Raw genomic sequence first — 27624 nt, 5'->3', positions numbered from 1 at the left:
ATGTATAGGCAAATGTACACACAAACTGGAAATTGCAAATCACAGCAACAAATTTACAGTTATCAAACAATAGCACAGCAGCAGCAATGTGTGCAGCTAAATAATTGCCTCTGATTCTTCTTGAATTTGGCACCTGTATTATTTTGCAGCAGCTATATAATTAACCAAAGGGGGAAGTGGTGCCCTGGGGTTATTACAAGAGCGCCAAACCTTCTCCAGTCAGTTCCTCAGCAGAGAAACATTTTTCCATATATATTGGATTGAGAAGTGAAAGAAAAGAGACTGGCATTCTTTGTAAAATTCTGAGCAAGAGGAGCCTATTTTTAATTAAACCTTACTTTAAATAACAGTAGGATTCATTTCTATTCAGAGATGCTCTCTTGCATCTAAATATCAAAAAACAGTCAATGCATAATGGTGCTGAATGTAAAATCAGTTCCTGAACACTTTAAGTTAACACACAGAAAACATTCTCTTGATTGCATGTCAGTACATCTCATCCAGCCTTGCCTAAAACACCTTAGAAATAGCAGCTTGCACTACATAGCACTGCTCAGACATTCAGAATCTCCTAGCAGAAGTCAGCAAAGATCTATGTTGTTTGTTAAGATGAGATACTTTTGTTATGTATATTTGATTCTACAGAATCTTTGAAGCATTGAAAACAATTGAGAGCCTTGCCTCCTCATCGTGCAAAATGGGAAGTGAAATCAAGGATCTGAAACACAAAGTTGTAGTACTGTAGCAGAAGCAGAAAATACCAATGCATTCACCTCCCCTTCCCTGCAAACAGTTCAATTATCATCATGTCCCCAGCAGATTCCACGCAATCACTGTGACATCTGTTATGGAAATGAACACAAATCTATATCTGCAAGGAGCAAACACACTGGCAAGGTTGCAGCAGGGGGAGGAAGATTAGGTGTTACTTATCACACAAACTAGAAAACGACAGCTCATCACATCCATGACTAAGTACCAGCAGAAGCAAGAGGAGGCAAGATGCTGCTTCACCTTTTTACCCCAGCACAGCGTTACAGAGATACAGATTAAGGACAGTTTCCTATCCCCTGTCTCCAGTAATAGCATCTGGATGCCCATCACCCCCCTGGGAGCACTAACAGTAATGGATTATATCCGCCACTCATGCATGTCAGCAGAGCTGACTGAGTTGGAGGGAGCTGAGCCCCTTCCCAGCTGGAGCCAGAAGGGCTGTAGAGGGTGAGCGTGCAGTGACCTCTTTGAGTCACTCTTGGATGGCAAGGAACTGCCCACAGCCTTGTCAGCAGCAGGACAGCGTCGTGGTACAGAAGCAAGGGGCTTAGCCAAGACATGCCAACCTGTGAAAATCATGATATCACATGGTGCAATCCTCTTTGCACAGACACACACACCTTAAAGAAGGGAAAAGTGAGCTCAAATTCCTGTGTTTCCCCAAGTACAGGTGTGTACCCTTGGACAGCTGCTGCAGAGCCCTCACACACTGTCTGAGCCCACAGGCATGAGGCTGAAGGCATCTTAGAACCACAGGATCACTGAAGATGGACAAGATCTCTAAGATTATCCATTCCAACTGTCCACCTACCACCAATATTATCCACTAAATCATGTCCCTAAGTATCACACCTACACATTTCTTGAAAACCTCCAGGAACAGTGATTCCCTGGGCAGCCTATGCCAGTGCCCAACCACTCTTTCAGAGAAGTTCTTCCAATCTGAGAGCCATATTGGCAAGCCTCCAGTCATCTGGGACCTCTCCCATTGACCAGGACTGCTAATAGATGGTGGAAAGCAGCTTGGCAATTGCAGCCACCAGCTTCCTGAACAGCCTTGGGTGGATTTTCCACCACCTTGCAGTTCAGCATGCAGGACTTCAGTGGCTGCATCATGCAGCTAGGCACAAGGCTGCTCCTAGCTGCAAGATGGAGGAAGGGCTGTGGAACAAAGCTACTGATTTAAAAAGTAATAATAATAAAAAAATTAAAAAAAAAAAAAATCACTATCAAACAAGAGTTCCAATAGCTCCAAAAACTATCCCCAGGGCCTCTCACCTCTACCTTCAGGCAACACAACAGAGTGTGCTTGAGACATATTACATCTCCATCTGCAAGAAATACATTGCACTAACAGTTAATGGTATCTCATAGTGGTGTAAAGCCATTTCATTGATGATGAGTTCTTCTCAGGGGCATTTTCCCCACACCCAGAAGCCTGCATTCAAGTCACTGTACATTCTGATTCATATGGTGAGAACACAACTGTGAAAAAGATATTATTCCAGCTCCCTTCTACCTTTAAAGACACAGCCTCCCACCCCCTCTTCATTGTGCTTTTACAGTGAGAGTTTGTCCCTAATTGGTACCCAAGTGCTCATAATCAGATTAACTCCTCCACAGAAAGAGTGCTGCTTTTTATCTTGATGAGAACAGATAACTCAGAATTCACTTACATAATCTGATTTTTAAAAAAAAAATCACCATAATCAGGCTTTGGTGGAATGACTGTTTTAACAGATGTGTGGCTGATGTGTTTCCTAGTTTTATGACAACTTGACTGCAGGCAAAGCAAATAATTGGCTTGAAAATAAGCAAAACTTTAGGATCTTGGACAGTGAAGATGAATGCCAAAATCAGAGCTCAGAATTCTCCTTGAGACTTTTATTGGTTCATACACTGCTTCTCCACATCCTAACCAGAAGCTTTAAATATAAACACACATAGAGAAAACTTTGGCAATTGGACTCCTGACCTGAATTTGTTTTCTCATGCAAGAGATAAACTTTAAGCTTTCAGGAGTTACTTATTTACAGTTTGATTTCGCAACAAAGAACACTGATTCTTCTACTCAGTAGAAAAACAGTAACACTTTCTGTAAGAAAGCTTTATTCAATGGTTAACAGTGAGAAACTATTTGAAAAAAAAAAAAAAAAAAAAAAAAAAAAAAAAGTAGAACAGGAACAGGAAGGGGTCTTAAGCTATCTAAAGAAAGGCTATTTTAGGAACTATAAGAATACTTTACATCAGAATCATTTAGTAAGCACACTGAAATAGTTCCCTATTAATCACATTTTCAGCCAGGCATTTTAAATTCATATTTTCACAAATCCACATGGTTTGAATAGGGGCTGCTGGCTGCAGCAACCCCAATACCTGCTTCAAAGCAGAGGTGAGATGCCTGTGCTGGTGCTTGCTGCAGCCTGACCCAAAGCCATGCCGCTGCTGCACCCCTGCCTCAAGCACTGAAATGGAAGGTTGCAATGGGAGTGTGCACAGGGATACCACAGAAACACCTGCAAAGGGGAAATATAAATGCAGAGACAGTAACAAAAATCTGATTTTTTAAACTTTTTCTTCCAAAAGATGCAGTTAAGAGGTTTCATCACTGCTTTACATGCAGTAAAAATAAAAGGGATGTTCAAAAGATTCTGCTTTTATGTGCCACACAGTTTGCTTTCAAGTTTGCAGCACTGTGTGGTTTCTGAGATGAGCAGATATCTCTTCTGGGTGTTTCTAACGCACCTACTGACTTAGATCCCTATCCTGCAAATGCTAATGCACACGCTCTTGTCTGCAGTATCCAAGATAAGCTTTATGTGCATTATATCTAGGACAGCTTCAAAACTATGAGTGCCAAAGACAGCCACTCAACGTGGCACAGTTTGGTGGAATATCAGTGTTATAGTATTAAAAAAAAAAAAAAAAAAAAAAAAAAAAGGAGCCCAGAAATCTTAAATCAAGAAATCCTGGCCAGCTTTAAGGCAGTTAGGCAAGAGCAAACCGGCTCAGAACACACCCAGTAGCAGCACTGATGCTGTCATGTACTGCTGTTGCCTTCTGTCTGTATTCATGTCATAATACAAACCTCCACCTGAAGCAACTTTGCAGGTAATAATTAGTTTACCCACAATTTTCTGGCAGTCACAAGTTTCCACAATTTATGTCTTTTGGAACCAGCAGAGCTCCAAAAGCAGAAGCCCATCAGCTCATGCACCTATTCTCTGATTTGCAAGAGCCACAGATTCAGACAGGATCCTCCTCTGCTCTCCCTGGTGAGAAGGCAGTTCTCTCAGTTCCTTCCTTCAGCTGGGCTGCTCCTCTTTTCACCCATACTTTCTAAAGGGAGCATGACCCAAAACTGAGAAGTGATCACTCCCCCTACAGAGAGCTGTGCTTTTCTTTGCACAGATGTCTGCAAGCACCTGTTAGCTGAAAGGAATTAGAACATCAGCATATATTTAATGAGGTGTTTTCTATTCCTGTGCAGGCTGGGTAGGCAAAGCAGGCTGCGTTACATGCACATTCACACATCAGTTAATGCAATTTGTGATCTCTAGTAGCTTGCTGAGGTGGGAACAAACAGCTGAAGAGGCTGGGTGCCATAGTCTGCATCTCCACACATGAAGAGTGATATGAGCCTGTGTGAACTCACTGGTCAGAGGAACAAGGAGCCAGAGAAAGATTCTCCCAAAAAGCGCAGTTCACTCCTTTCCCTGCTGTGCATAGCCAGTGCTCATCAGCATCCCCACACCACGTAGGTCTGATCACTCAGAGATAAATGTCAGTTAATAAAATATAAATCCCACAATAGTCTGTGATGGACAGAGCCATCCCAAGTAGTCATCTTGGTGTATAAAGGATAAACCTTTGCTACTCTTAACATTTGTTGTCCTTTGTATTTTCCAACGACATTGGTCAAAAGCAAGGAAATCACAGATGATAAATTGAGGCTATCAGAACTAGGATATTCTGTAACAGTCACTTGGAAACACCTATAGGTGTCCTTCTGCCTTCACTCCCTGCCCATGCAGCTACGTTCCTTTCCAGGCAACACCAGGACTTTAAGAGTAGAAAACAGTGCATAATGAGCTCATCCCAACATTTTGGAACCAGCATTGAATCATAGAATTGTTTGAGTTGGAACGGATCCCAAAGGCCATCTCTCCAACTTCCCTGCAACGAACAGGGACATGGACACCTACAGAGTAATCAAGCTGCTTAGAGCCCCATGCAGTCTGATCTTAAACGTCTCCAAGGACAGGGCACCCACCACCTTTCTTAGCAACCTGTTCCAGTGCTTCACTGTCAGGTAGGAGCCCCAGAGCGTACCTACAAGCTGAGATAGCATTGCCACAAGAATGCAGAAGGATTGGATACACACATCCACCATTCTGTAAGGCGTGCCTTACAGAACTTTGCTGAGGCAACAAAGCAAAGAAATATTTGATGTCTTAAGGTCTTCTAGGGCATAGAAAAATGCTCCCTTTAAAATTCTTAAGTTTCTCTGGGTCCCTACCCAGACTTCAGCACTAGGTTGAGGAGATCTTTACTGATTCTAATTTTTTTTTTTTTTTTTTTTTTTTTTTTTTTTTAACAGACTGATCCTATGAAGGCACTCTCAAATTCTTTTATCATCATTTTTTGCCCCATCTCTCTAGCAGGCATACCCATTTGAGGAGGTCAACTATTAGGTGAGTCCCAGACTCATTAGCAATTACTGCCCTCCTCCCTCTCATCCCCTAGAAAACTGTAACAGTGCCAAATCACAGTTTATCTAGATACTCCTTTCATATGTCTTACCATTATCACTAAGGCTTTATCTGTTTCTCTTCTGGCTTATCAACACTCTCAATGTTGATATTCCTGTTTATGATGTTATACTGGTCTGTGTCTCACAGGCTAACTCTCTGTTAACACATCCTATTTCACAGAATCGGAGGGGTTGGAAGGAACCTCCAGAGATCATTGAGTCCATCTCCCTGCCAAAGCAGGTTCCCTACAGCAGGTCACACAACTAGGTGTTCAGGTGGGTCTTGAATATCTCCAGAGAAGGAAACTCCACAACCTCCCTGGGCAGCCTGTTCCAATGTTCCATTTGTTTTAGAAAGGTGAGTCTGCACAGCTTTGGCTGAAGCATTATTTACTTCTTCCTTTCTGAAGCTCCCCACTCTGCAGTCCATGCTGCACGCACTGTTGGCACTAGCAAGTGATACAACCCACCAACATACTTGTATTCTCTTAAAGGCTGCACTATCTTGGCTTGCAATGTTCACCACATTTTGTTTCATGAGAATCCAGTTTTGAGTTCTGGCACACCTGTCTGCATTAGATCAATATTTGTAATTTTGTACTGTATTCAGTGTTGAAGATTGTTCATCCTTCATATATTTTGTAATTTGGTCTGGGCACTTCACTCCACCTTGCAAATTACAACTGATCTACATAATTGTTTGGTTTTGCGATCTCGTAATCTTTCTCAGGTTGATTTGTTTCAGATGCCAATCGATGTATCAGGGACTATACCAACTACCTCAGTTGGAAAAACTGGTTTCTCTGTTTCTATTTTTATTTTGTGTTCCCATACTACTTCTAGCACTTGAAGGGAGCTTATAAGCAGAAGGGGAACCAACTTTTTACACTATCTGATAGTGCTAGGACAAGGGGGAATGGCTTTAAGATAAAAGAGGGGAGACGTAGATTTAGGTTAGAAGTTTTGAAGAAATTATTTACTCAGATGGTGATGAAGCCCTGGCACAGCTGGCCAGAGAAGCCATGGTGCCCCATCCCTGGAGCACTCAAGGCCAGGTTAGATGGGGCTCCAGGCAGCCTGAGCTGGTGGGCAGCAGCCCTGCCCATGGCAGGGTTGGAGCCAGGAGGGCTTTTAGGTCCCTTCCAACCTAAGACACTCTATGGTTCCACACTAAAAATACAAAAATCCTTCCCTCTCATCTTCATTTGGTTTCTACCTTGGAACCAATCTTGGAGAGTGAAGCATGCCTCAAAATTGAGACATGTCAAATGATTCAGGACTATTGCCAGAAAAAAAAAAAGATTGTCTTTGTTTTGGCCATACCCACAGCCTGCATATAAGACCCTGTCAGTTGGCCTCTTTTCTTCCACAAAACGTCAACTGCAGTTGCATTTTTAACTGTGCCGTTTTTCCCACTCAGAACATTTTCTTAATCCATTATACTCCAGGTACCATCTGCTGAACAAGTCACACATGGCCAAGAAGCCTGGCCACATTCACCTTTACCAAGTGAATGAACCCAAATTTCTCAGCCTGGAACAATGTGAGCCACTGCACTGCATCCAACTCCAACTGCTTTTGCCAGTTTCTCAAGGGTACAATACCCCAGCACAGTCTCAGAGGCAGCTGCAAACACAGAACAGTCATGCTTCCATCCAACTTCTGTGAAAAGAGGAGAGAGCAACCACTCCGTAGGCCTCCAGTTAGTTGCCTTTTGTTCCCAGTTTCACACTAGGAACACGACCGTAATGCTGGAATCTGAGCAAAGCACTATCAGAAAAAGGACATCTGGGGTACAAATTGTCATCCATTCCACTGCCCTGCCTGGTGCCAGGGAGTATCCCAGGATGGCTGGGATACCAGTGCTGACCATAACTGTTTTGGATGCAGCCTCAGTGAGTATATGCCAGGATGGTACAACCTGTTAATTAAAGGGCAGAGGACAGCTTTAGAATCACTCTTGCAGGGCTGTATGGCTGTTGGCTCTTAGTAGCTAGCATGGTGCAAGCACGGGGGAAAGCAGGTTTCATCCTTCAGTCTTGCAGGTTGGCTACTCCAAGATGTAGGCAATGACAAGAGCAATCTGCCAACAGGAACACCGCAGTCCAGATCCAACTCAGCATCCCTTCTCTGGTACTGCTTCACAGCCTACCAGAAGAGATGCCAAGGCTGAACACAAGCCTGATCCAAACAAGGAAGCTCCGTAGTATTACAGCTCTGTAACACTCCAGCAGCTTGAGTTAACCTGAACATGAATACCTTAAGACCAGCCCAACTACACCAGCACCCTGGTTTTAAAGCTGGCTTTACCTCTTGGTCTGCTGCTCTCTCAGTCTGTACATATAATGAACATGCATAGAATCATAGAATGGATCGAGTTGGAAGGGAACTCGAAAATTATGTAGTTCCAGCCCTCTGGCGTGGGCAGGATTGCCAACCACTTAATCAGTCAGTGCATCAGGCTGCCCAGGGCCCCATTCAACCCAGCCTTGAGAACCTCCAGGGATGGGGCCCACAGCTTCTATGGGCAGTTGTGCCACTGCCTCACCACCCTCTCAGTGAAAAAATTTCCCCTGACATCTAACCTAAATATTCCCCTTTTTAGTTTAAAACCATTCACCCTTGTCTTATTACTGTCTACCCATGAATGTTCCAAGAAAGGCATAGAGAGAATCTGCTTCTCTCTTTTTTTTGTTTTTAAACCAATTAGGTTTCTGCAGTGACAGATGATTAGCGTTTACAATAATTCAGATATTAAATATCCAGAAGAATTACTGTTGCATAAAATGTAGGTTAGGCAGCATTAGCTTATTTGTGCTGCCTAGTAGCAATTACACTGAACACAGTGTTTAAAATGAGATGTAAAGCCAGGAAGAGGTAAATGAAATTTTATTCTGTGCTTCCTTTTAAGTGAGAAGGTTTGCTGGAGACAAAAATAGGGATTACTACAGTAGCAGAAACTGCAAAATGGCAAGTAACACTATAGCGGAGTTCAACACAGTAAATAATGGAAGAGACACAACCTCTCTGGTCCCCTGCACCTTACTCAGCTCTGGTGGCTGTAGGAAGAAAACAGGAACAATTCATACAGAGATTTGTCCAATATCTTTGAGAAGTTGATAAAATATCTCATTAAGGCACTGCGCTTCAAAGCTTTGAAAGCTGTTATCTTAAATTGCTGCAGTTTCTACGGCAACAGTTTAGCAGGAATCAGATTCTACAGGAACAACCTGCAAATTGTCAATGCAACAAATCACTGCCTCGTAGGTAGAGATAATTAGAATCCCAGCTGCTATTACCAGCTGATAGTATTTCACTTTAGCCTCCCTCACATTCTAAGAACATTCTTTCTCAATAACAAGCATTGCTAAAATACTATGTTTTCTTTAAATACCTTTTGCTTTCCTTCCTGAAGATCCAGGAGCTATTTAATTAGAGAAAAAGATGACTTAACCACATAAAAGACTCAGGCTGTCTAGTCCATATATAACCATTACCAGCTCTTCCTACACTGCATTAAATGCCAAGACAACAGCTGAGCACGAGGGTTAAAAGTAAGGTAGTGCTGTGGTTAGTGGCTACTGCCATCTTGCGAACAAAATTCTAAATGCCACTCCTTTGCTCAGTCAAACTGTATCTGACTGAGCAGAGCAGGGGAAAAAAAAATATCTGCGTATCCTCTGCATATTCACCTTACAGTAAGCATTTAACATTCATCTAGACAAGAGGTGACAAACCAGGACAAGTCCTAATGGATATAATAGAGCATTCCAGACTGCTGAGTGCCAATTGAGCATTTAGATACTGAAGTCAGCTGGTCACTGAATCATAGGGGTTGGAAGGGTCCTCTGGGGATCATCCAGTCCAAGCCCCTGCTGAAGCAGGTTCCCTGTAGCAGGTCACACAAAAAAAAGATTTTGTGTGGGTCTTGAATATCTCCAGAGAAGGAGACTCCACAACCCCACACTGTTCCAGTGTTCTGTTACCCTCATGTGAAGAAGTCCTTCCTCACATTTGTATGGAACTTCCTGTGTTCTAGTTTTAGGCCATCACTCCTTATCCTATCATTACACATTAACGAGAAGAGGCTGGCTCCATCCACATGACTCACACCATTTAGTGATTTATAGCAGCTGATCCCTTCTCATCTACTGTTCTCCAGGATAAACAGGTTTCAGAATAATCTTTCTGAAGGTAGTTCAGAAAAGGACAGCTGCAAAAGTTTTGTATATTCTTCAAACTGTTTTGTTACTAAGTTTGCTGCCCCCTACCCCGTGCCATCATGGTGGTGGCTCTGCCCCACCAAGTGGCCTGGCTCAAGAGCAACCACACAGCAGTGTGTGATCAACACTGCCTGGGCTGACACTGGGACATGGGGAGGGCACAGGACAGTGCTGACACAAGTTTTGCCAAATAATGGTGTGCTTTTTGATATGCTGACTGAACACAGTCCTGTAACTAGTGGAAGATATGCAGCTGTGCTGTCTGTTTTCAAAAAGGAATCTGAGAATAAGTTTCAAGAACACTGAAAAAAAATTGTCAATTTTTTGCCAGAGTTGTGATTCCTTGCCCAGTTGACATGAATACATTACTTACTAATTTTCAAATGGAATGTGTAAAGCTGCAATCAACTCAACTCAACAATCTGATCATGTTTCTTTACCAGACCTTTATAAGCCTCATTTGACCAGAGGGAATACACTCCTTGCTTTGCTATCACACCTTATGCATGGCATTACTTTTTGGCTGTACATACATTTGTAAATGACTGTTTTCAAGGATGAATCAAAGGAAGAGTAAAACACCACCAAAAAAATCTCTGATAAACACCTTAGGAACTCACTGAAAGTTGCAGCCAGAGCCACCAAACCAGACTGATACATTAGTGTCACAAAAACTATGTCAAATAACCCACTGTTTTGTTTTTGTTGCTCTTTATTTTAATAAAAAAAAATATTCTAAAACAAAGTTTTGTTAGTTACATACTTTAACTACATGGTATATTTTATATGCAGCTCACGACAATTCTTCCTCACTCAGAGCAGCCTGGACAAACCCAAAGGTTGGATGCTCATGTACTGAGCCATGTCCCCAAGTGGCACATGAACACATCTATTAAATCCCTCCATGGAGGGACAGTTGCACATGGCAGCACCAGCTCCATGTTGGATAAGAATGAGACTCTGTCTGCAGAGCAGTCTTTTTTTCAAGTTTAATTTATCAAAAAGGAGTACAAGCTGTGCTAATGGTGCTGGGAAGGGGGGGAAGGGGAGGGCAGCCTCTTGAAGGGCTGACTCTGCCTTTCAGCACCACCACCACACACACACACCCCCCATCAAATCCAAACCCACATGTATTGCACATTACATGTGTAGTGCCAGTTGGCAAGTAGCATAGTGATTGCCAATAATATTTCAACCCACCTACACTGTGCATGTCTGTGAAGATAATTGTATTTTGTTATGAAGCAGATACTCAGGTTTTTGTATTTAATTATTAAACCTGGGCTTGTGTTATTTTATAAAGCAATTTAATAAGCCAACATGTTCACGGTGGAAGAAATATCCAGAATACTTGCACAGTACTGACAAATTTTGTAATTTTCAACATCTTCAAGGTGAGAATCATTTGTGCCATGTTTCAAATCATAGCAGCATTCAAAATGAATCTTAAATTGTGGCAAGCTCAAGCTACGACAAGTGATTTCATGCGTTTTGATATGCTGACTAACAGCAGCCATGAAGGTGTGATTGCGAAGAGTGTTTCTCTCTGGTCAGAAAAGCATGACTAGAATTTTCTTTGAATCTAATATTTAATTGCAACTCTGTACATTCCATTTCAAAATTTGCAGGTGATGTATTTATGTTGACTGAAAATTGAGTCCCTATTCTTCATAATATGGGTTATTCTTCAATAACCCATGAAGCACACAGCCATAGGGAACCCAGGAATCCTGGAGTTTCCCCCAAGAGCTCCCTCTTTGGGGTACTAGGATCCCAGAAACCAACCAATGCATTATGCTTTCAAGATAATCCATACTAAATTCATGCACCGCTGTCACATCTACCTCAGTCACCAAGCGTAACATGATGGAAAGTACAACAGTGATAGCAGAGCAGCAAAATCCTAGGCCACAGTAAGTGAGGATTCACTCAAATGCAACAGCAATAGACACAAAAATAATAAATAAATAAATAAATAAATAAAAGCTACTTACCTTCAAAAGGCCTCAGATACGCAGAAGTCTCTTTTGCCTACACTGCCAACCCTTAAATGAGGTTTAGGAAGGGGTGAATCCTGGCTCCACCTGTTCTGGTCATTCATGTGCATTGCTGGCACCTGAGCTCCTCTGGGTTGGCCCTGCCTTTCCACCAGGTGCTCAATCACAGGTCCAAGCCATGACAGCATTTTTGCTTCAAGGGCCCAAGACAATTCCTGTTCACTCAGTGTGGCCCAGGCAAGCCAAAGGGTTGGACAACCATGCTCTATTGTATTAGCACAGGAAACAGCTCTCTTTTCTCCTTCCTTTGAATAATATGGTTCTAACATAACAGCATCAGAATCTGGTATATTTAAAAGGCCTGTGTTAGATGACAGAAATTTCACCTTTCACATAGAAACCTGAAGCTAAAGCTAGAAAAAAAAATTAAAAACAATTTTTTAAAAGTAGCAACAAAATCCTTAAGTGTCAGCTGTACAACAATCCCACAGGCATGTAGTATATGAAATCTACTACAGATAGTTGGGGGTCAAAAGAAGGTGATTGTAGAAAAACACCAAATGGAGCCTAGATGGTAGGCTTGTCTGTTCTGTGAATTTTCCTTTGAGTACCCTCCACTATTTCAGATGCAAGTTCACTAGGTAGTACAGATGTTGTAAACTTGAGCTGGTGTTGATAGGGCACACTTAGCTTGACAAAGGATAACACAGCACAGAATGGCAGGAACTCTGAAAAAGCACTGAAATGACTGTGAAGTATTAAGCACCTTAGAAGTCAAACCAGAAGAATAAACCTGGATATATTTTTTCAGTCACACAGCTGCTTTTCTAAATCTTTCAACATATTCAGCTTTACCTGTGTCTTTGGCAAAGACCTTCAAAATCAAATCAAATTTTCTTAAGATGAGACTTATGACTTACAGAAGGGTAGATGTTCCTAACCTAGGATCATTTATGTAGAGGCGCACAAGATCAAGAGTCTTTTCAAAAAAATCACATGCACTTTCCTCATGCCCTTACGTTCCTCAATTTCACAGCAGTAGCGTATTCTCCTCAGTGCAAACACAATGAATGTTGGAAGTAGGAAAAGAGTTCTCTAATGAATCATCTTACCTGGCTAGTAGCTTTTATCTGTGCAAGCAATGTATCTGTGTGCCTCCCCACAGTAAAAGCTCACCATCTGCCTTTGTTCTAATAAATTCTCTTAACACATGCTGTTCAATTCCAGTAGAGGACTGGAGAATCCCACAGAGGAGAGTGATGTTTAGGATTCCATAACTGCAGGAAAATTTTGAGACTATTCCAGGTACATCTGTCCTTATTGACTGTCTCTGGTGAGCTTGCATAGGCTTGGTAAAGGCTGAAGGGGTCAGTGCATAGTGCTTTTTTCAGCACAACAGCAGACACATGCATCCCATCAGTTATCACATCTCATGTGATGACTTCTTAAAGCTCCCTCAACTTCCTCAAACTTTACCACAGTTAAAAATGCTTGCAATGATTTGGAGTGCACTGAAGCAGAGGTATAGAGACCAGTCATCTCAAAACCACCTCTGTGTTATGACCATTATAGCTGAAAGCTTTTCCAGCAGGGTAGCATGGTAGAGTAATAAAAATTTCATTTTCAAGGTCTGACTGGAATTGAGACTAAATGAGAACAAAAAAATACTACTACTACTTTCCTTTGAATGTGTCCTATACAAAAAGTGACAACAGTTCCTTCAGAAGAATTGTACTAAAGTACTGAAGCTACAGCCACTAAATGGTACACTGCTGTTCAGGAAATGCTTAGTTAGTTCATAGTGAAAAAGGAAGTTAATTGCTATCTGCAGCTAAGTCTATTGAGTTGACTCAAACTTGAAAACTTCTGACTAATATTTTTTTAATACTTGCCTATTTTGAGGAATGCTGAAGTGATGAGAAACCATGATAGGCAATCCTTCAGCCTCATTTATGTGTCATCTCTCTGAAAGGACCAAGCATCCAGCCCTGTAGGACACCTGGAGTTGCAGAGTCCAAACTGCTCTAAAGCCAACAGAGCTACATCCAATCAGAGCAAAGCTGCTGTAGCAAAGATTAACATTTGCTGAGGGAAGCTACAAAACGATGATTGCTTAGATTATAATAATGCTATCAAAATGTTATATCCCTTTCTAATATTTTTTCCATTTATTGTAAATGTTACTAGACATTTATTACTTGTATAGCAGAAAGTGCTAATGGATTGCACAGCAGGGAATCAGTAATACATAAATCCCAGGATGATACTCTCCGTAAAATAAGGAGATGTCATATTATAACCATCCTCAAAGAGTCGTAAGAATTGTGTTGCTTAATCTCTTTTTCCACTGAGGCCCAAGTTTGATTGTACAATAAATCCAGCTTTGGGGCTTATGCTAGCAGATAACAAAAAAAAAAAAAAAAAAAAAAAAAAAAGAAGAAAAAGAAACCAAAACAAACAAAAAAAAGCTGTAAAGCCCTGAAACAAAGCAATGATCTCCTGAAAATCTATTTACAATCATCTCAACTGTATAAGACCTCTGACCAGCTCACATTTGTTCAAAAAATCTGACTGGTTAACTTTGTAACAGCAATAGGCCTTACACTGAAAAAGATATCACTTCTTTTCCTCCATGCCTACAGAGTCAGTGTAAGTGCTGAAAAAAAAAATTCAGTATCACACATTGCATAGTTGTCAAAGATAAACAAACACCTTTGATCTGTATCAGATGCATGTGTCATCTAATAACACATGAGTTGAGTGGAGCAACAACCTGAGTAATTTATGCCACAAGAGATCAAATCCCTGCTTAGAGCCATTCTCAAGCAGGTTGCTCAAGGCCTTGCCCAGTCAACTTCTGTGTATTCCCAAGTAAGGAGGCTCCACGCCTCTCTGGCCCTGTCCCAACATCTGCCTGCACACATCTTCCCCACTCCTCCCAGCAAAAAAAAAAAAAACAAAAAAAAAAACAACAAAACAAACCACCCGAAAAGATAGTATCTCTCTGAAATTTCCCTTCTTGCAACTTGTGTGCATTACATTACCACTGCTGCCAATTGCACAAGTCACCAGATACTTCCCCTGCTGCAGAGTAGCTGGTCAAAATGCAGATTAAAGATGCAGACATGTTTTTCAGATATCATCCAAGAACAAGTGGCTCTGCATTACAAGGAGCCAGGGCCATCAAAGGGAAAAGAAAAATTCCCTTCAAGCAGTCAGGACTCTGACAGACTGAGGCATAACATCAGCATCCCTGTTAGTGACAGAAAAAGCAAAGACCAACACTTTTCTGAGAGTGACAGAGAAGAGTTAAGACCTCTGCTCAGGAAAGGAGAAGCGGAATATACTTAATGTAAAATAAAGTACTTCTAGCTTACAAATTTTCGTTCCAAAGGGGAAACTGAATTGCAAAACCTTGACTGCTTTGGCTCAGCAAAGGAAGAACATATGAAATTAATTAGGGATAAAGAAAAATTGTTTCTTTAACAATTTCCTTCAAGTATAAAATTAGGAACATATGTTTACATACGTTCATATAAAATAGCAAAATGCTGAGTACATTAAAAAGATTAAAATACTGAAGCAACTTAAAAGTATCCCTCACTGAGTCCATTTCATTCTTGCACCTGAGAAATCATACTCAGAAGCCCTACAAATGCTGAAAGAAGATCATGAATGACCTGGGTTGAAAAGGACCATAAAGATCATCTAGTTTCAACTGCCTTGGTGGTCAATCACTAGACCAAGCTGCCCAGAGCCACATCCAACCTTGAATGCCTCCAGGGATGGGGCATCCACAACCTCCTTGGGCAACCTGTTCCAGTGCATCACCACCCTGAGTGAAAAACTTCCTCCTAATACCTAACCTAAACCTCCCATCTCAGTTTAAAACCATTCCCCCTTTTCCTATCACTATCCACCCTTGTAAACAGCTGTTCCCTCTCCTGTTTATACTCTCCCTTCAAGTATTGGAAGGCTACAATGAGGTCCCCCCAGAGCCTTCTCTTCTCCAAGCTAAACAATTCCAGTTCCCTCAACCTTACTTCATAGGAGAAATGGAAAGATGAAATACTGTAATATTAAGACGTCATCATAAACAAGTGATAGAAAAAGAATGCTTATTTAAAAATAATTTTTAATAAAATTGGAAATAGTGATTGCGCCAGTTAATAAGAAAAACTAGAACAAACATTTTTAAAATCAGTTTCACCTGGCAGTGCTGCAGAGGATTTACTTTAAAAACAGGAATACAGGTACTCATCAAGTTTCCTGCTTTGCAAAACCATCTTAAAGTTTTAATTAGAATTAACATTCATATTTCATATCTGAGGATGAAAACCAAGCGGATGCAGCCATTTATGGATTACCAAACAGATGAACACCCACAAGGAAACACTATGTGCTATCACTGATACTATTGCTAATCAGAAAGAACTTATGTCTTACTGAAAGGCTTTTGAAATTTGCTTTGAAGAAAAACTCTTGGAACACGCAAATCTTCTTTTCTATTCACAGTTTCTCGGTGCACGTATTCATTGACCACTTCCTCATATCCCTCTGCCCTGAAGAGCTGAGACAAGAACTCTAGAAGTGGAAAAAAAAAAAAAAAACATTAGACGAAAAATTACGTTTCTGCTATTTTTAAAGCACTAGCCAGTGTTTTTATAAGCTTACATTCTAATGTGTTAGAGTATGGAAAAACCACGTGTGCCTTTAGATTTCAAGCTGTTCTGTGCAAGCAGACTGCTGCACTTGCACTGAATAAAATCAATACAGGACACCTTTGGAAACATCAACTTAAGCAAAACAGCCTGAAAACTGAGACTTAAGCTAGTTACTGTTTAGTTTCCAAAACATGCCACATCTCTTATTTTTATTGAGCTTTCTAATTCTCCCTATGATTGACACCAATGCATTTTCAAGTTGTACAGCTGGCTTCACGAGGTGAATACAGCACTTACTTCAAATATTTCAGAAGTGATCCAGTCTTGAAAATGCATCTCTGCTTGAGAAAAAACCTAGGTTACTTGACCTTCACAAACCATTGCTCAGTAGAAAAAGGAAAAAAACAGCAAAGTGGTTATTGTGGTACCAAGTCTGCATTAAGTCAAACTGAAGACATTTCTCAAACACAAAAGACCACAATTCAAAGCTTATCTCCCTTTGGGATGGCAGAAGTGCCTCACAGACAAGGTGATCTATGCAACAGAGAGGGCTGCCCACACTATTGACTTGTCATATTAGCTACAACTCAATATCCTTCTTTTCCCACCCTTGCTTCAGGTGTGATTCCTCTGGAAATTTAAGCCATACTGAACTTTTGCTCATGTGGCTTAGGAGCACCAGAACTAGAAGAGGTAGAAGAGGTGATATGTTGAGAAGGGTAAAAGGGACCACAAATTTCAGCAGTAAGGCAGGCTTATGTCATCATAAACCCAACAGGAAACACATGGACTGGCCATAAACAGTGTGTGTTCAATTAAAATGGAGAATCCTCATTAATGAAATACTAATAAATAGCACTTGTGCATCAACTGAAATTTCATATGAGTAAATTGAACAAAATCAGAATTAGAAATATTTACTCCTCCCCAAATTTAAGATTATTTCTAAGAGTGGAAGAATGGATTCATTGCCATGGAGCATCAGTGTCATTATCTGAGGACAGATACACTACATGGGCACTGTTCAAATCATTCTATGCAGTAATGACTTGATGTAGCAGAATAGTGCCTCTGCTAAATTAAAAAAATAGGACTGGTTGCCAACTGTACAAGAATGATGGAGTCACATTTCTAGTAACAAAGGAATTCTCAAGTATTAACCAATATTTACATTCAAATTAGTAAGATGAATGCAATCAGAATTAATAAGAAGCTGGAGCAGAGGCGGTCTGTGAGACAGTCACAGATAGTCTCAAGGCACAACAACAGCTACATAACCAATGTAAGATCAGTTCACTTTTTTCCTTCCTCCTTCTTCACTCTCCCTATCACAATTATTCCCCCAGAGCACACATTCACACTAGCACAAAATTTCTCATTCAGAAACAATTCTAACACACAATAAAAATGGGATTTAAATTTACATAGATAGGCCAGTTTCTTATTTGGTCCCTTTAGCACTCATTCTCTTTTTTAGAGCTAATTTGTTAAAGTGGAACTAAAAATCACTCAGTAAATAACAGCTCTGGAAATGCTTTAATGAAGCTGTAGAATAGCCTGCATTATCTAGGATTTCATCATAGTCCTGTGAAAAACAGAAAAATCTCAGACATGATTAATGTTTTTTATATATCAGAAGCAATTAGGTAATACATTATGTCATAAAATTTGAACATTTGCTTGGCTTTAAATTGGCCTCTTCAGTGGCTATATTTTGCTTCATACTAGGAACAAAGAGCCCACAGAAATAAACACAGAGCTTTCATTTCACAATGCCTACATTTGATAGGGAGAAGAAACGGTCCACTAAAGTTTAGCATGAAGAATTGGGAGTTAAGAGATGAGCTATAAACCCAGTTCATATTGAGAGTCTTAACAAATTCCTTCATGTCTCTGTGCTTCGATTTAGCAGCCAATAACCTGCAGTAATTACCATCCTTCATAAAGCATTCAGAGCACTGAATGAAAAGCTGTTAAAATACTATATCACATGGAAACATTATTTTGCCTCATCTTCATGAAGGAAGAGAGGACAGTGACCACAGATACTTCCATAGGATCTGGGTACAAGCTTCTCAGCCCTTCGGTCATGTTTCTGCTCTACAAACTGTACACTTTATTGGCAGACTTCATCTTCCACACCAAGAATAACCTCACAAATAACCAGAAATAACTTCAACAAAACTGTGTCACAAATATTTTTTATTGAACTTTTACTGAACTTTGTTCTTTTTCATTTATACAGCATATCTGAATGAAATCTAGCAAATTTAGAAACTTCTGCTCTTGTTGCATGATAGAATACACATGAAGCTTGTAAAGAAGTAACAGCTCCATAAAGTCCTGTCGATCCAATAAACAGCCTCCCATAAATAGTAACAAAAAGAGAAGACAAATGAAGTACACGACCATTTGACAGTCACCTGTGCAAAAACAAAACTCCTGTGGGCATGTTACCAATTCTCTGAATCAAACTTAAGTTGAAGATCACAGAAAAGAAAGCATCTTACCTGTAGTAAAAAAATATGATCTTGTCCCATCTTGTCTAACATAGAAGTTTTCTCCAAGTTTGCTGCCAGATTTAAACCTGAGCATCGCATGATCATACAGTCCATAGTCTCTGAACAAGACACACTTGCCTGGTTTTAATATCTGTCATGTAAAACATATATGCTTTAATAAGGTAGATGGATTTGTGTGTACATGCTTAGACACACGTTATTAAGACATATGCTAACACACTCCATACACAAGCAATATATATTCTGAATTCATTCCTCATGCAACAAAAGTGTTGTATACAAATTGAATTGCTAGCTTTTAAAAGAATTCCTTCCCATGAACACTACAATATGAATTGCCTTAAGATATCTGAACAATTAAATAAGCTTTCTGCAACACTCTTCAAACACAGAGGAAAGAAAAATGTATACACTGTAACAATAAAAATGAAGTCCTAACATGGCGCTTTGTTTGCTGGCTAGGTACCATCTAGCACACAATTCTGCTAAATAAAATATAGAAAACCACAACTTTTTTAATGCAAGAAGGAAAAAAAGTGCAATATAAGGAAAAAAAAAAGAACAATTTTAGGAAAATGGGTTGCAGGTTAGGTGTTCGTTTTTTTTTTTGTTTTGTTTAAATTGCTCTTTGATAAAAGAATCAAGCAATAAAGAGTTTAGAAATGTACATTCACTACCCTTTCTGACTTGTGATATTTGATACATGCAACCTTTCTACCTCAGCAATACCAGCTGTATTTGTTGGAGGAGAAAGTGAATATTTGCAACTTGCAAATTCATACAGAAACCTACAAGTGAGTTAAATGAGCCAGACATTTCCATACAGAAAACAGTAATTAGCCTTTTCAGGTGCACGAGCTACGAACCAATCTCAACTTTAGAAAATAGCGGGAGGTACATAGAAAGAAAATCAAACATTCCTTTTTCTAACTGATAACAAAAGGAGCAGGATATCTGATAATGTAAAAGCCCAAAGGCAGACATACATTCATATTAAAAAAAATACACATGTTGACTATGAAACTCCACAGTCAATGTATGACTTGAGATCATCTTAGGAACATAAAACCATTTGAATTGTGATTGTTTAGAACTGCCCTCTGGATGGGTCTATCTTTACCTATCAGCCCACACAGGCAGCCCAGGGTGCTGAGTTTCTCTACATTAATGTTAATCTCCAAGCACTCCATTTCTAAATCATTGCAGGTCAAGCGGGTTTAGTAATAACAATAACATCCTAACTGCAAGTTTTACCACATTCTGGAAGTCAGTTAGTTTGCTATCATCTATACCTCATCACCAAACATTTCAGCAACCCATGAACATTACTTGTATCAGACAACATCAAACCCAAACTCACAGCTGCAAGATACCATTTTCTTGTGTTCATAACATACACTAGACCAGGATTCAGAATAAAATTGTACTTTCAAGCTAAGGAGAATACAAGTGCTTTAAAGACTGTAAAATAAAGTGTTAAAGGACTACCTTGTAAATGTTCTTCAAGACAAGATGCATTTTGTCAGGATGAATGGCAGAAAGCACAAATATAAGGGTGACGACATCCACAGAATCTGCTGGTATATTTTCTAGAAGATCATCTTTGGTAAGATCACACTGGAACACTTTGCACCTTTCAGTACTATATAAGGCATTTTTCTGCAGGAACAAAAAGAGCACGCTTTCACTGAAAATTAGCAGCACTACATCAAAAAAGTAAATAACAAAAAGCAAGGGAAGCTTCCATCCCTGGGAAATTTTGCTGGTACCATACAGCCAGAAACATAGTACTGCTCCCAAGAAACAGAGTCTTCAGCACATTCATTTATATATATGACCGTAATACTACAGGTCAACATGGAAAAACGTAGGTCAAACAATTCTGTTCTACTCTTCATATAAACAGGCAAGGGAAGCCCATAACTTGTAATTGTGTAAGTTTCTAAGAATACACTAAAAGAAGTTCCAAATATCACACCAACCTTCACATATTCAACAGCTCTAGGAGAGAAATCACAGGCATATGCAAAAATATTCAGATCCTCTTCTAAGAGTGGAAATAAGCAGTTTCCAACCCCACAGCCCGCTTCCAAAATGGTCAGTTTCTGGTCTGCAAACTGAGGTGGAAGAAAGCCAAGAAAAAACACATCATTTTTGTTTTCCTCGTGATATCAGCAGAAACACTGTTCAATCAGTATATAAAAAGCAATAATCAAGCTTAATTACTATTGATTCAGAAATTAAAGTAGCTATCCATTGAATAACCTTGACACTACAGAAGAAGAATCTTGATTTTTGTCAAAGTACACATCTTTTTAGAATGCATTAATATTTCTCAATTACTTGAGGAGTAGATGACTAAACAGATTGTTGTACCATTTCTGTCTTATCTCATTCAGATATAAGGAACAACAGATGCAAATAACTATTCCTCTCATCGATGTTCTGCAATTAGCCTGTAATTCTGGGTGCTTTTCCTTAAAGCTGTGTTTTGAAGTGCTCCAACTTCAAACATCACAGTCTATTTAGGACACAGAAAAAAATGTTCTAGATTTCATTCTCAGTATCCAATTTTAAATTGACCTGATGCACCTGTTTCTGAGGTGGTATCTTTGGTATTGAGAGGGACTGCACAGAGCACTGGACACATAACATGTTAGTGCTCCCAAATTCATGGTTTAATTAGAAGTAGTATTAAATCATTTGAAAACAATCAATCCCATCAGTTACAGAGGAAGTGCATAGAACTCACCTCCCGACATGCTTTTAATTCTTGAAACTCTCTGGTTGTCCAGTGTCTGTCTTTGAAGAAGTTGGTGCTGTTTCTCTTGTAAAAAAGATCCCAGTTCTTCTGTGCCTCTTTTTCCAGTTTCAGCTGTTTGAAGTCAGACACCAAAACCCGATCTTTTGCCAGTCTCTCTGCTTCTTCTGGGCTAAGGAGTCTTGTATTACGGCCTTTTGTTTGGAAAGCACCATCTTCAGTAGATGTTGTTACTGTAGTTAAGCAATCTGCTGATGTGTTTTCATGGAACATCCTAGAATCTTTCACACAGATATAAACACTGAAGACCTGAGGGTGATTTTCTTTTCTTCAGTGTACATTTCTTAACTTAGGTAAAATTCCTAAATACCTAAAAGCAACTGGGGAAAAAAAAAAAAAGAAAAAAAAAAACAGGAAAAGTCACAATGCATATTGATTAGGGCTTTATGGTAATCTATCGTACCTGACAAACTGCAAAGCCATCTGACTTCTCTTAATTTCAGAACTCTTCCACGCAAGCTAACACTGAGTATGAAATCCCATTGATGTAAGAACTAAAGAAGACACTTAAAAGATTCTACTGGTCTTCTTTTTGCATTGTAGAAACCCACCTTCCAGGAGAAAGATGGCATAGCTATAAACTTCTTGCACTAAAACTGACTTAAAAGGAAAGCTTTGGTTCTTGAGAACTCCAGTTAGCAACACCTAAGACAAATGTAGTCATAAACAGGTGACAGTCTCATTCAAGATGGTAAAACAATTTGTGCTTGCGTTAGCATTTCTCCTTCCTCTTCTCACCTCAGTGAGAGAAACATCAGCATTTATAGCACCAAGTCACGTGGGCAACAGAGCAAAACCAGTATGGTGATGAGAATGCCTGCAGCCAGCCTGTGTGAGCACTCCTTCCCTGCTTCTTCCCAAGTATTCATAACCCTTTTAACCATCACAATTTGTTTTTTGTTTTGTTTTGTTTTCCCCCCAGGATTTAAGAAAAATGGAGCAATGAAGAGGGCTCTGTGGAGGCTGAGGAGGGATCCAGACCCTACCCCTGATCACAGAATATCCCGAGTTGGAAGGACTCATAAGGATCACTGCGTCCAACTCCTGGCTCCACACAGCTCCACCCAAGAATCCAAAATCCAATCCCAAAAAAGTTAATCTAGTTCTGCAAACATCCAGACCCAGGTCGGCACACTGAATTAAATCCAGCATGGCCAGGGAAGTGCAGGCGACACAAGCGTGTCAGATATGAATGCAAGCAACCCTAGGCAGGAACGAGCATCCATGTTCCAAAATGGAAGTGAGAACGAAGCAGCGGTGCCTAACTTAAAGCAAAATAAATACATAAATAAATAAAGGAACGCTTCATTTAGACATTTTATCATCTGTGATACGAACAGAACCACACAAACACAAGCACGAACTACAAACACGGGCAAAGGAAACAAAGAGCCGTCAGAACCCTGTCCAGTCTCACAGCACTCAGACGCCCAGCCTTCCTCCAGCAGCCTCGCGCGCACCCAGCCCACACCCGCACAGCGCTGCCCGGCGCGGCCCAGGCTGGCGGCAGCTCCTGAGGCGCGTTACCCCGCGCCCCGCTCCGCCCTGCCCTCCCGAGGGCGGAGAGCGCGGCGGACCCTCCCCCGGTCCCTCTCCCCCTCCCCGGGGGCCCGCAGCCCCGCTCGGCCCCGGGCCCCTCGCTCCGCACCCGCCGCCGCCGGCCCCGGAGCGCTTTCCCGGCTGCACTCGGCGCCCGGAAGGGCGCGGGGCGGCAGCGCACACGGCGGGCGGAGGAAAGGAAGGGACCGGCCGGGACGGGACGGGCGGGTGCGGGGCCATGAACGGCTCGGCGAACCCGCTGCTGGACAAGGAGGATCATCCGCTGCAGCTGGGCGAGAGCTTCGAGCGGCGGCCCAAGGCCTCCTTCCACACCATCCGCTGTGAGCACCGCCCTCCTTTCTCCTCCCGCTTAGCCCGGCCGCGTCTTTCCTCCCGCCCCTCCCGCGGACGTGCCCCCTGCCCTCAGCCCCTTCCCGCCGGGTTGCGCTGGGCTGTGGGCAGCGCGGTGCCCCGCCGCTCTCCTGGGATCCCTCCCCGCTGTCGCTCCTCGCTCGCTGCGGCTCTGCCTCCCGCCGGCTCGTCCTTCTCCCTTCTCTCCGCGCCCATTTCCCCCGTCAGCGTCCACCCCGTCCCACCCGGGGTCTCAGCAGGCAGTGGGGTGAAGCTGGCGTGATTGAATGCTCTCTGAAGTTTTCCTTGGATCCACCGTGAGTGGACGGCTTGCTCTTGTGTTCCTTTATTCTTCTCCCTAATGGCACCGCGGGCCCGGCTCAAGGAGCCGCAGTTTGAATTTAAAGTTTGAATGGAGGTGGTTGCTGTCGTGACCCCACGACCCCTCCTCTAATGATCTAGGTAGTAAGTCACTTTCCGGGGAAGTGGGGAGAAGTGACTCAGGCTCACACGGTGTTGCCACATATGTGGTAACTCTGAAGAGTAAGAGAAATGTTGAGGCATAGTCTCCAGCATTAACAGTTTTAGAATAACTGGAACAATCTGCCATTTTTGAAGTCGATAGAGATCACTCCAACTGTTCTCCCATAACATTGGGAGCGTTTTGTTTCATGTTAAGGAGATGGTTTTGGAGAGGAAAGAGTTCACTGCATTCCTCTGATGGAATTATGTTGGCAAGAAATTGCTATTTCATCTCTTAATCATCCCCAGGGAACTGCTACTTCATCCTTGCAGCCTACTGTGGGGAAACCTGCTTTAGCAGGGAGTTGGGCTTGGTCATCTCCAGAGGTCCCTTCTGACCCATATGATTCTGTAATTCTGTAAACAGGCCCAGGGCTTAAAATGAGTAGTTAATCACCAGCAGTAAATGAGAATAATGTTGAAGTTGTATTTTGGTCACTTTGTGATTGAGTGGGGAATTTGTACGCTTAATAATAGAGATTTTTGTTACGTGATGTGTAGTTCTGGGAGTGCAGTCTCGTGGCTGTGAGTGTGTAATTTGGTGAGGTCTGAGCGAGAACTGAGGGAACAACTTTCTAGGTTGAGCTGTTCCTCAAGAAGATGATCAGCGCTTGAAGCAAAGCCATTTCCCCAAACAAAAGCCTGTGTCTGCTTAAATTTTGTGTGGTTCCCCCTTCTGATCATACATAATTCCACCATGTTGAAGAATGCCGTACCATACGTTTAGTGTATTTAACTGTTTACACATAGCACTGGATGCTTCTAGCCAGCTCTGCTGCACCAGCAAATCCCCATTTATAAATCAAAGATTTAAAATAGCCCGACCATCAAAGGAATGAGGATGCCGTCTGATAGTGGGTGAATTAAACCCAAGCTGTATCCAGATAGCAATGCAGTGTATTTCTAGAATGTAAAGTGCTTTCATAATCAAGTTCTCTAGGGGTTGCAGAGCCAAAGCACTTCAGGCTACAATTGAAAGAGTGTGTTTTTTATTTGAGAAGAGCTTTTAATGTGCTGTATTTTTAGTTGGTGACATTCAAGTGAGATCTCTTTTGAGTTTCTTTTTCCTAATGGTTGATCTTGAGTGATCTGTCTGGGAACTGAGCATTATATCATCCCTGTAATCCTCTTCATGCAAACTGCAGTAAGAGGATTTTGCAGGCTGGATTTGTCTCTGCCTCCTTAAAATACTTTACTGTTTTCTGTGATGTTTATGAAATTCTGTACTGAAAAACTGGGTTTGGAGACACATCTAAAAATATTTGACTTTTGGAAAAAGGATTGGGTTTTACAGCTGAAAAGGCATATGTGCACTCCATCTACAGCAAAACTAGCCGAGCATGCATGCCTAATGAGCTTTCTGAATGAAAGCAATTTGTTGTGTGCTTGCTTAGAGTAAGTGTATTTTACTGATACCTAAGAAAGGAGCATGATAGTGCTGTGTTTTTTCATTTAGCGACTGTGCCATTGAAACTCTTGATCCCTTTTTGGCAAAGACGCCAGCTCATCTACAGCTGTTTTGTTTTATTTAGCAAGCTTGCACATAAAGTAGGTGGGAAACAATAGCTAGAAATAGATTGTGCAGATGAAAATGAAAGATGTGATTTGGTCTGGCAGTTAAGGCATGAGGATTAAGTCAAGTGTGCCTGATTCTGCTTGTTGTGCTGTCAAAGTAAAACTCAATTAGACATTAACGTCCCCTTAATGAGAATTTATTACAAGCTGTTTTCTTTCCCAGGCAAATGTGCTTTTCATAGTGGAATTGAAATTTAGTTTTTCTAAGATATTAATGTCTTAACTAATGCAATAATTAAAAGTCTTGGTTGCAAATGTAGCTGCACCTCTTCATATCCAGAGATGCTAGAATCGAATGGATGCCTTTTTAAAAGAAATACTTAGCTGTCTGATCTTATTTCATTTTGTCTAAATCCTCTGTCACAATGTTACAGGTTTTCATGGCTCATCAGCATGACAGAATTACAGAGGGGGAAATACTTTGAAGTTAAAATGTTCTTAGTTCAAATAAATATGCTAAACACAAATGCATTACTTGGGGGAGAAAGCATTCCATACAATGCTGCAGAAATTATTTAAAGTGGGGCTTTGTTTAGAGCAGCAGCAGTGTCTGACCTCACTTATGCTCTCTGTTCTCCATCTACAGCAGCTTTGGCCTTGTGTGGAGCCTGGTGAAATAACACCAGCACCTCCTTTTTTCCCCATAGATGGGAGCCAAGGTGTCCTCTCAAGTAGGTGTTGCAAAGGCAAGATGTCTGTTAGTAGTCAGAAACATCAGTGAGGTTAAATGAGCTGGTCTCACTCAATTAGCCTTTGATATAGATGAAGTCCTCAGGTTTGGAGGTGGCAGGAGTCACAGAGTCCCGGATCTGGGACCTGATATTCCTGTAGGACACGTGATACAGTTTTACAGCTGTATGCAACATCAAACATCAGGAGGAGCCTGCTTTTGGTCTTTCAGATACAGTCTGGTAATTTACTTCCATTTTAAAAGGAGAATTTTACATCTGTTGTCATCAGGTGGCAGGGGCTATGATTATGAACAAGGTTGTACCAGTGTACTGTTCCACCCTTGGTGCAAGCCATTATGTATTTTAGCATTTCCTGTAGCCACAATGACTGTGTGGTGCCTTTTTGCAGAGGAGAATTCTAAAGGCTCCAATTCTGAAGATTCCCAGAGTCATAATCACAATTGTTTTCCTCCCTAGATGATTTTAAGCCGGCATCGATTGATACGTCTTGTGAAGGGGAGATCCAAGTGGGTAAAGGAGATGATGTAACAATCACTTTGCCACATATTCCGGTAAGAATGCTGACTGTGGTATTGAACGTGAATGTAATTGCAAATTTGCAATGTAATTCCATTCTGCCCTGTATGTTATTTTTTACTTCAGTCTCTTGTAGGAAGAGGTGGGCTCAGTGTTTGAGCAGCCTGAGTTGCAGCATGTTATGCGAAGAGAGGACCGTGCAATTGAGTCTGTGTTAAGAGTCTTATTTGTAGGGCTTCGGCTGGTTCTTTTGATTCCTTCCTTCTTACTGTTACTTGTATAAAGGGACAACGACTTCTTTTAGCTAAAGCTCTCTACCTGATTTCCCTCCATTTTTAGTGCTACAACGTAAGGAATAGAAGCAGAATAACTGTGGGTCTAGTCAGGATGTGCTGTTCAGAAGCTGAAGCTGGGCCTGTAGGCTTGTTTATTTCCAACACACACAGATAGCACAGATGGTACCCTGCCTTTAGCTTTATCAATGAGAACAGGGGGGAGTTTTCTAGTGAGCAACAATAAAGCAGTTTCCCTTCACTTCCTCCTTAAATTATGCCATAAATATCTACTTGATGAGGATGATGGTCAAACAGTAATAAAACAAGTGTTAAAACTGTTTAGAGATGCAGCTGTTTTGTAGTTGAAAGTTCTGTGGTTGCCTTACCAAAACAAAACAAA

At 41.2% G+C, this 27624-nt stretch overlaps 2 protein-coding genes across 2 annotated transcripts in view; one reads left to right on the top strand and one right to left on the bottom strand.

Moving 5' to 3' along the window:
• Positions 1–15865: 15865 nt before the first annotated feature.
• Positions 15866–23542, bottom strand: METTL6 (methyltransferase 6, tRNA N3-cytidine). Its single transcript, XM_085226443.1, has 6 exons — positions 23403–23542; positions 21686–22074; positions 20916–21050; positions 20422–20592; positions 18922–19063; positions 15866–16331 (listed from the first exon to the last, which is right to left on the bottom strand). The coding sequence occupies exons 2-6, from the start codon at positions 21965–21967 to the stop codon at positions 16183–16185; spliced, it is 879 nt and encodes a 292-aa protein (XP_085082569.1). The 5' UTR covers positions 21968–22074; positions 23403–23542; the 3' UTR covers positions 15866–16182.
• EAF1 (ELL associated factor 1) overlaps positions 23499–27624 on the top strand; it is a 22211-nt gene continuing 18085 nt past the window's right edge. The window contains exons 1-2 of the mRNA XM_003207216.5: positions 23499–23634; positions 26890–26984. Coding sequence (XP_003207264.1) covers positions 23532–23634; positions 26890–26984 — 198 coding nt within the window. The 5' untranslated portion in view covers positions 23499–23531. The remainder of the gene's footprint in view (positions 23635–26889; positions 26985–27624) is intronic.

This window comes from Meleagris gallopavo, chromosome 6, assembly GCF_905368555.1.
Source record: "Meleagris gallopavo chromosome 6, MGAL_WU_HG_1.1, whole genome shotgun sequence".
Lineage (NCBI taxonomy): Eukaryota > Metazoa > Chordata > Aves > Galliformes > Phasianidae > Meleagris > Meleagris gallopavo.
Note: the sequence above shows the minus strand (reverse complement) of the source record. Positions and strands in the feature narration are given on the sequence as shown.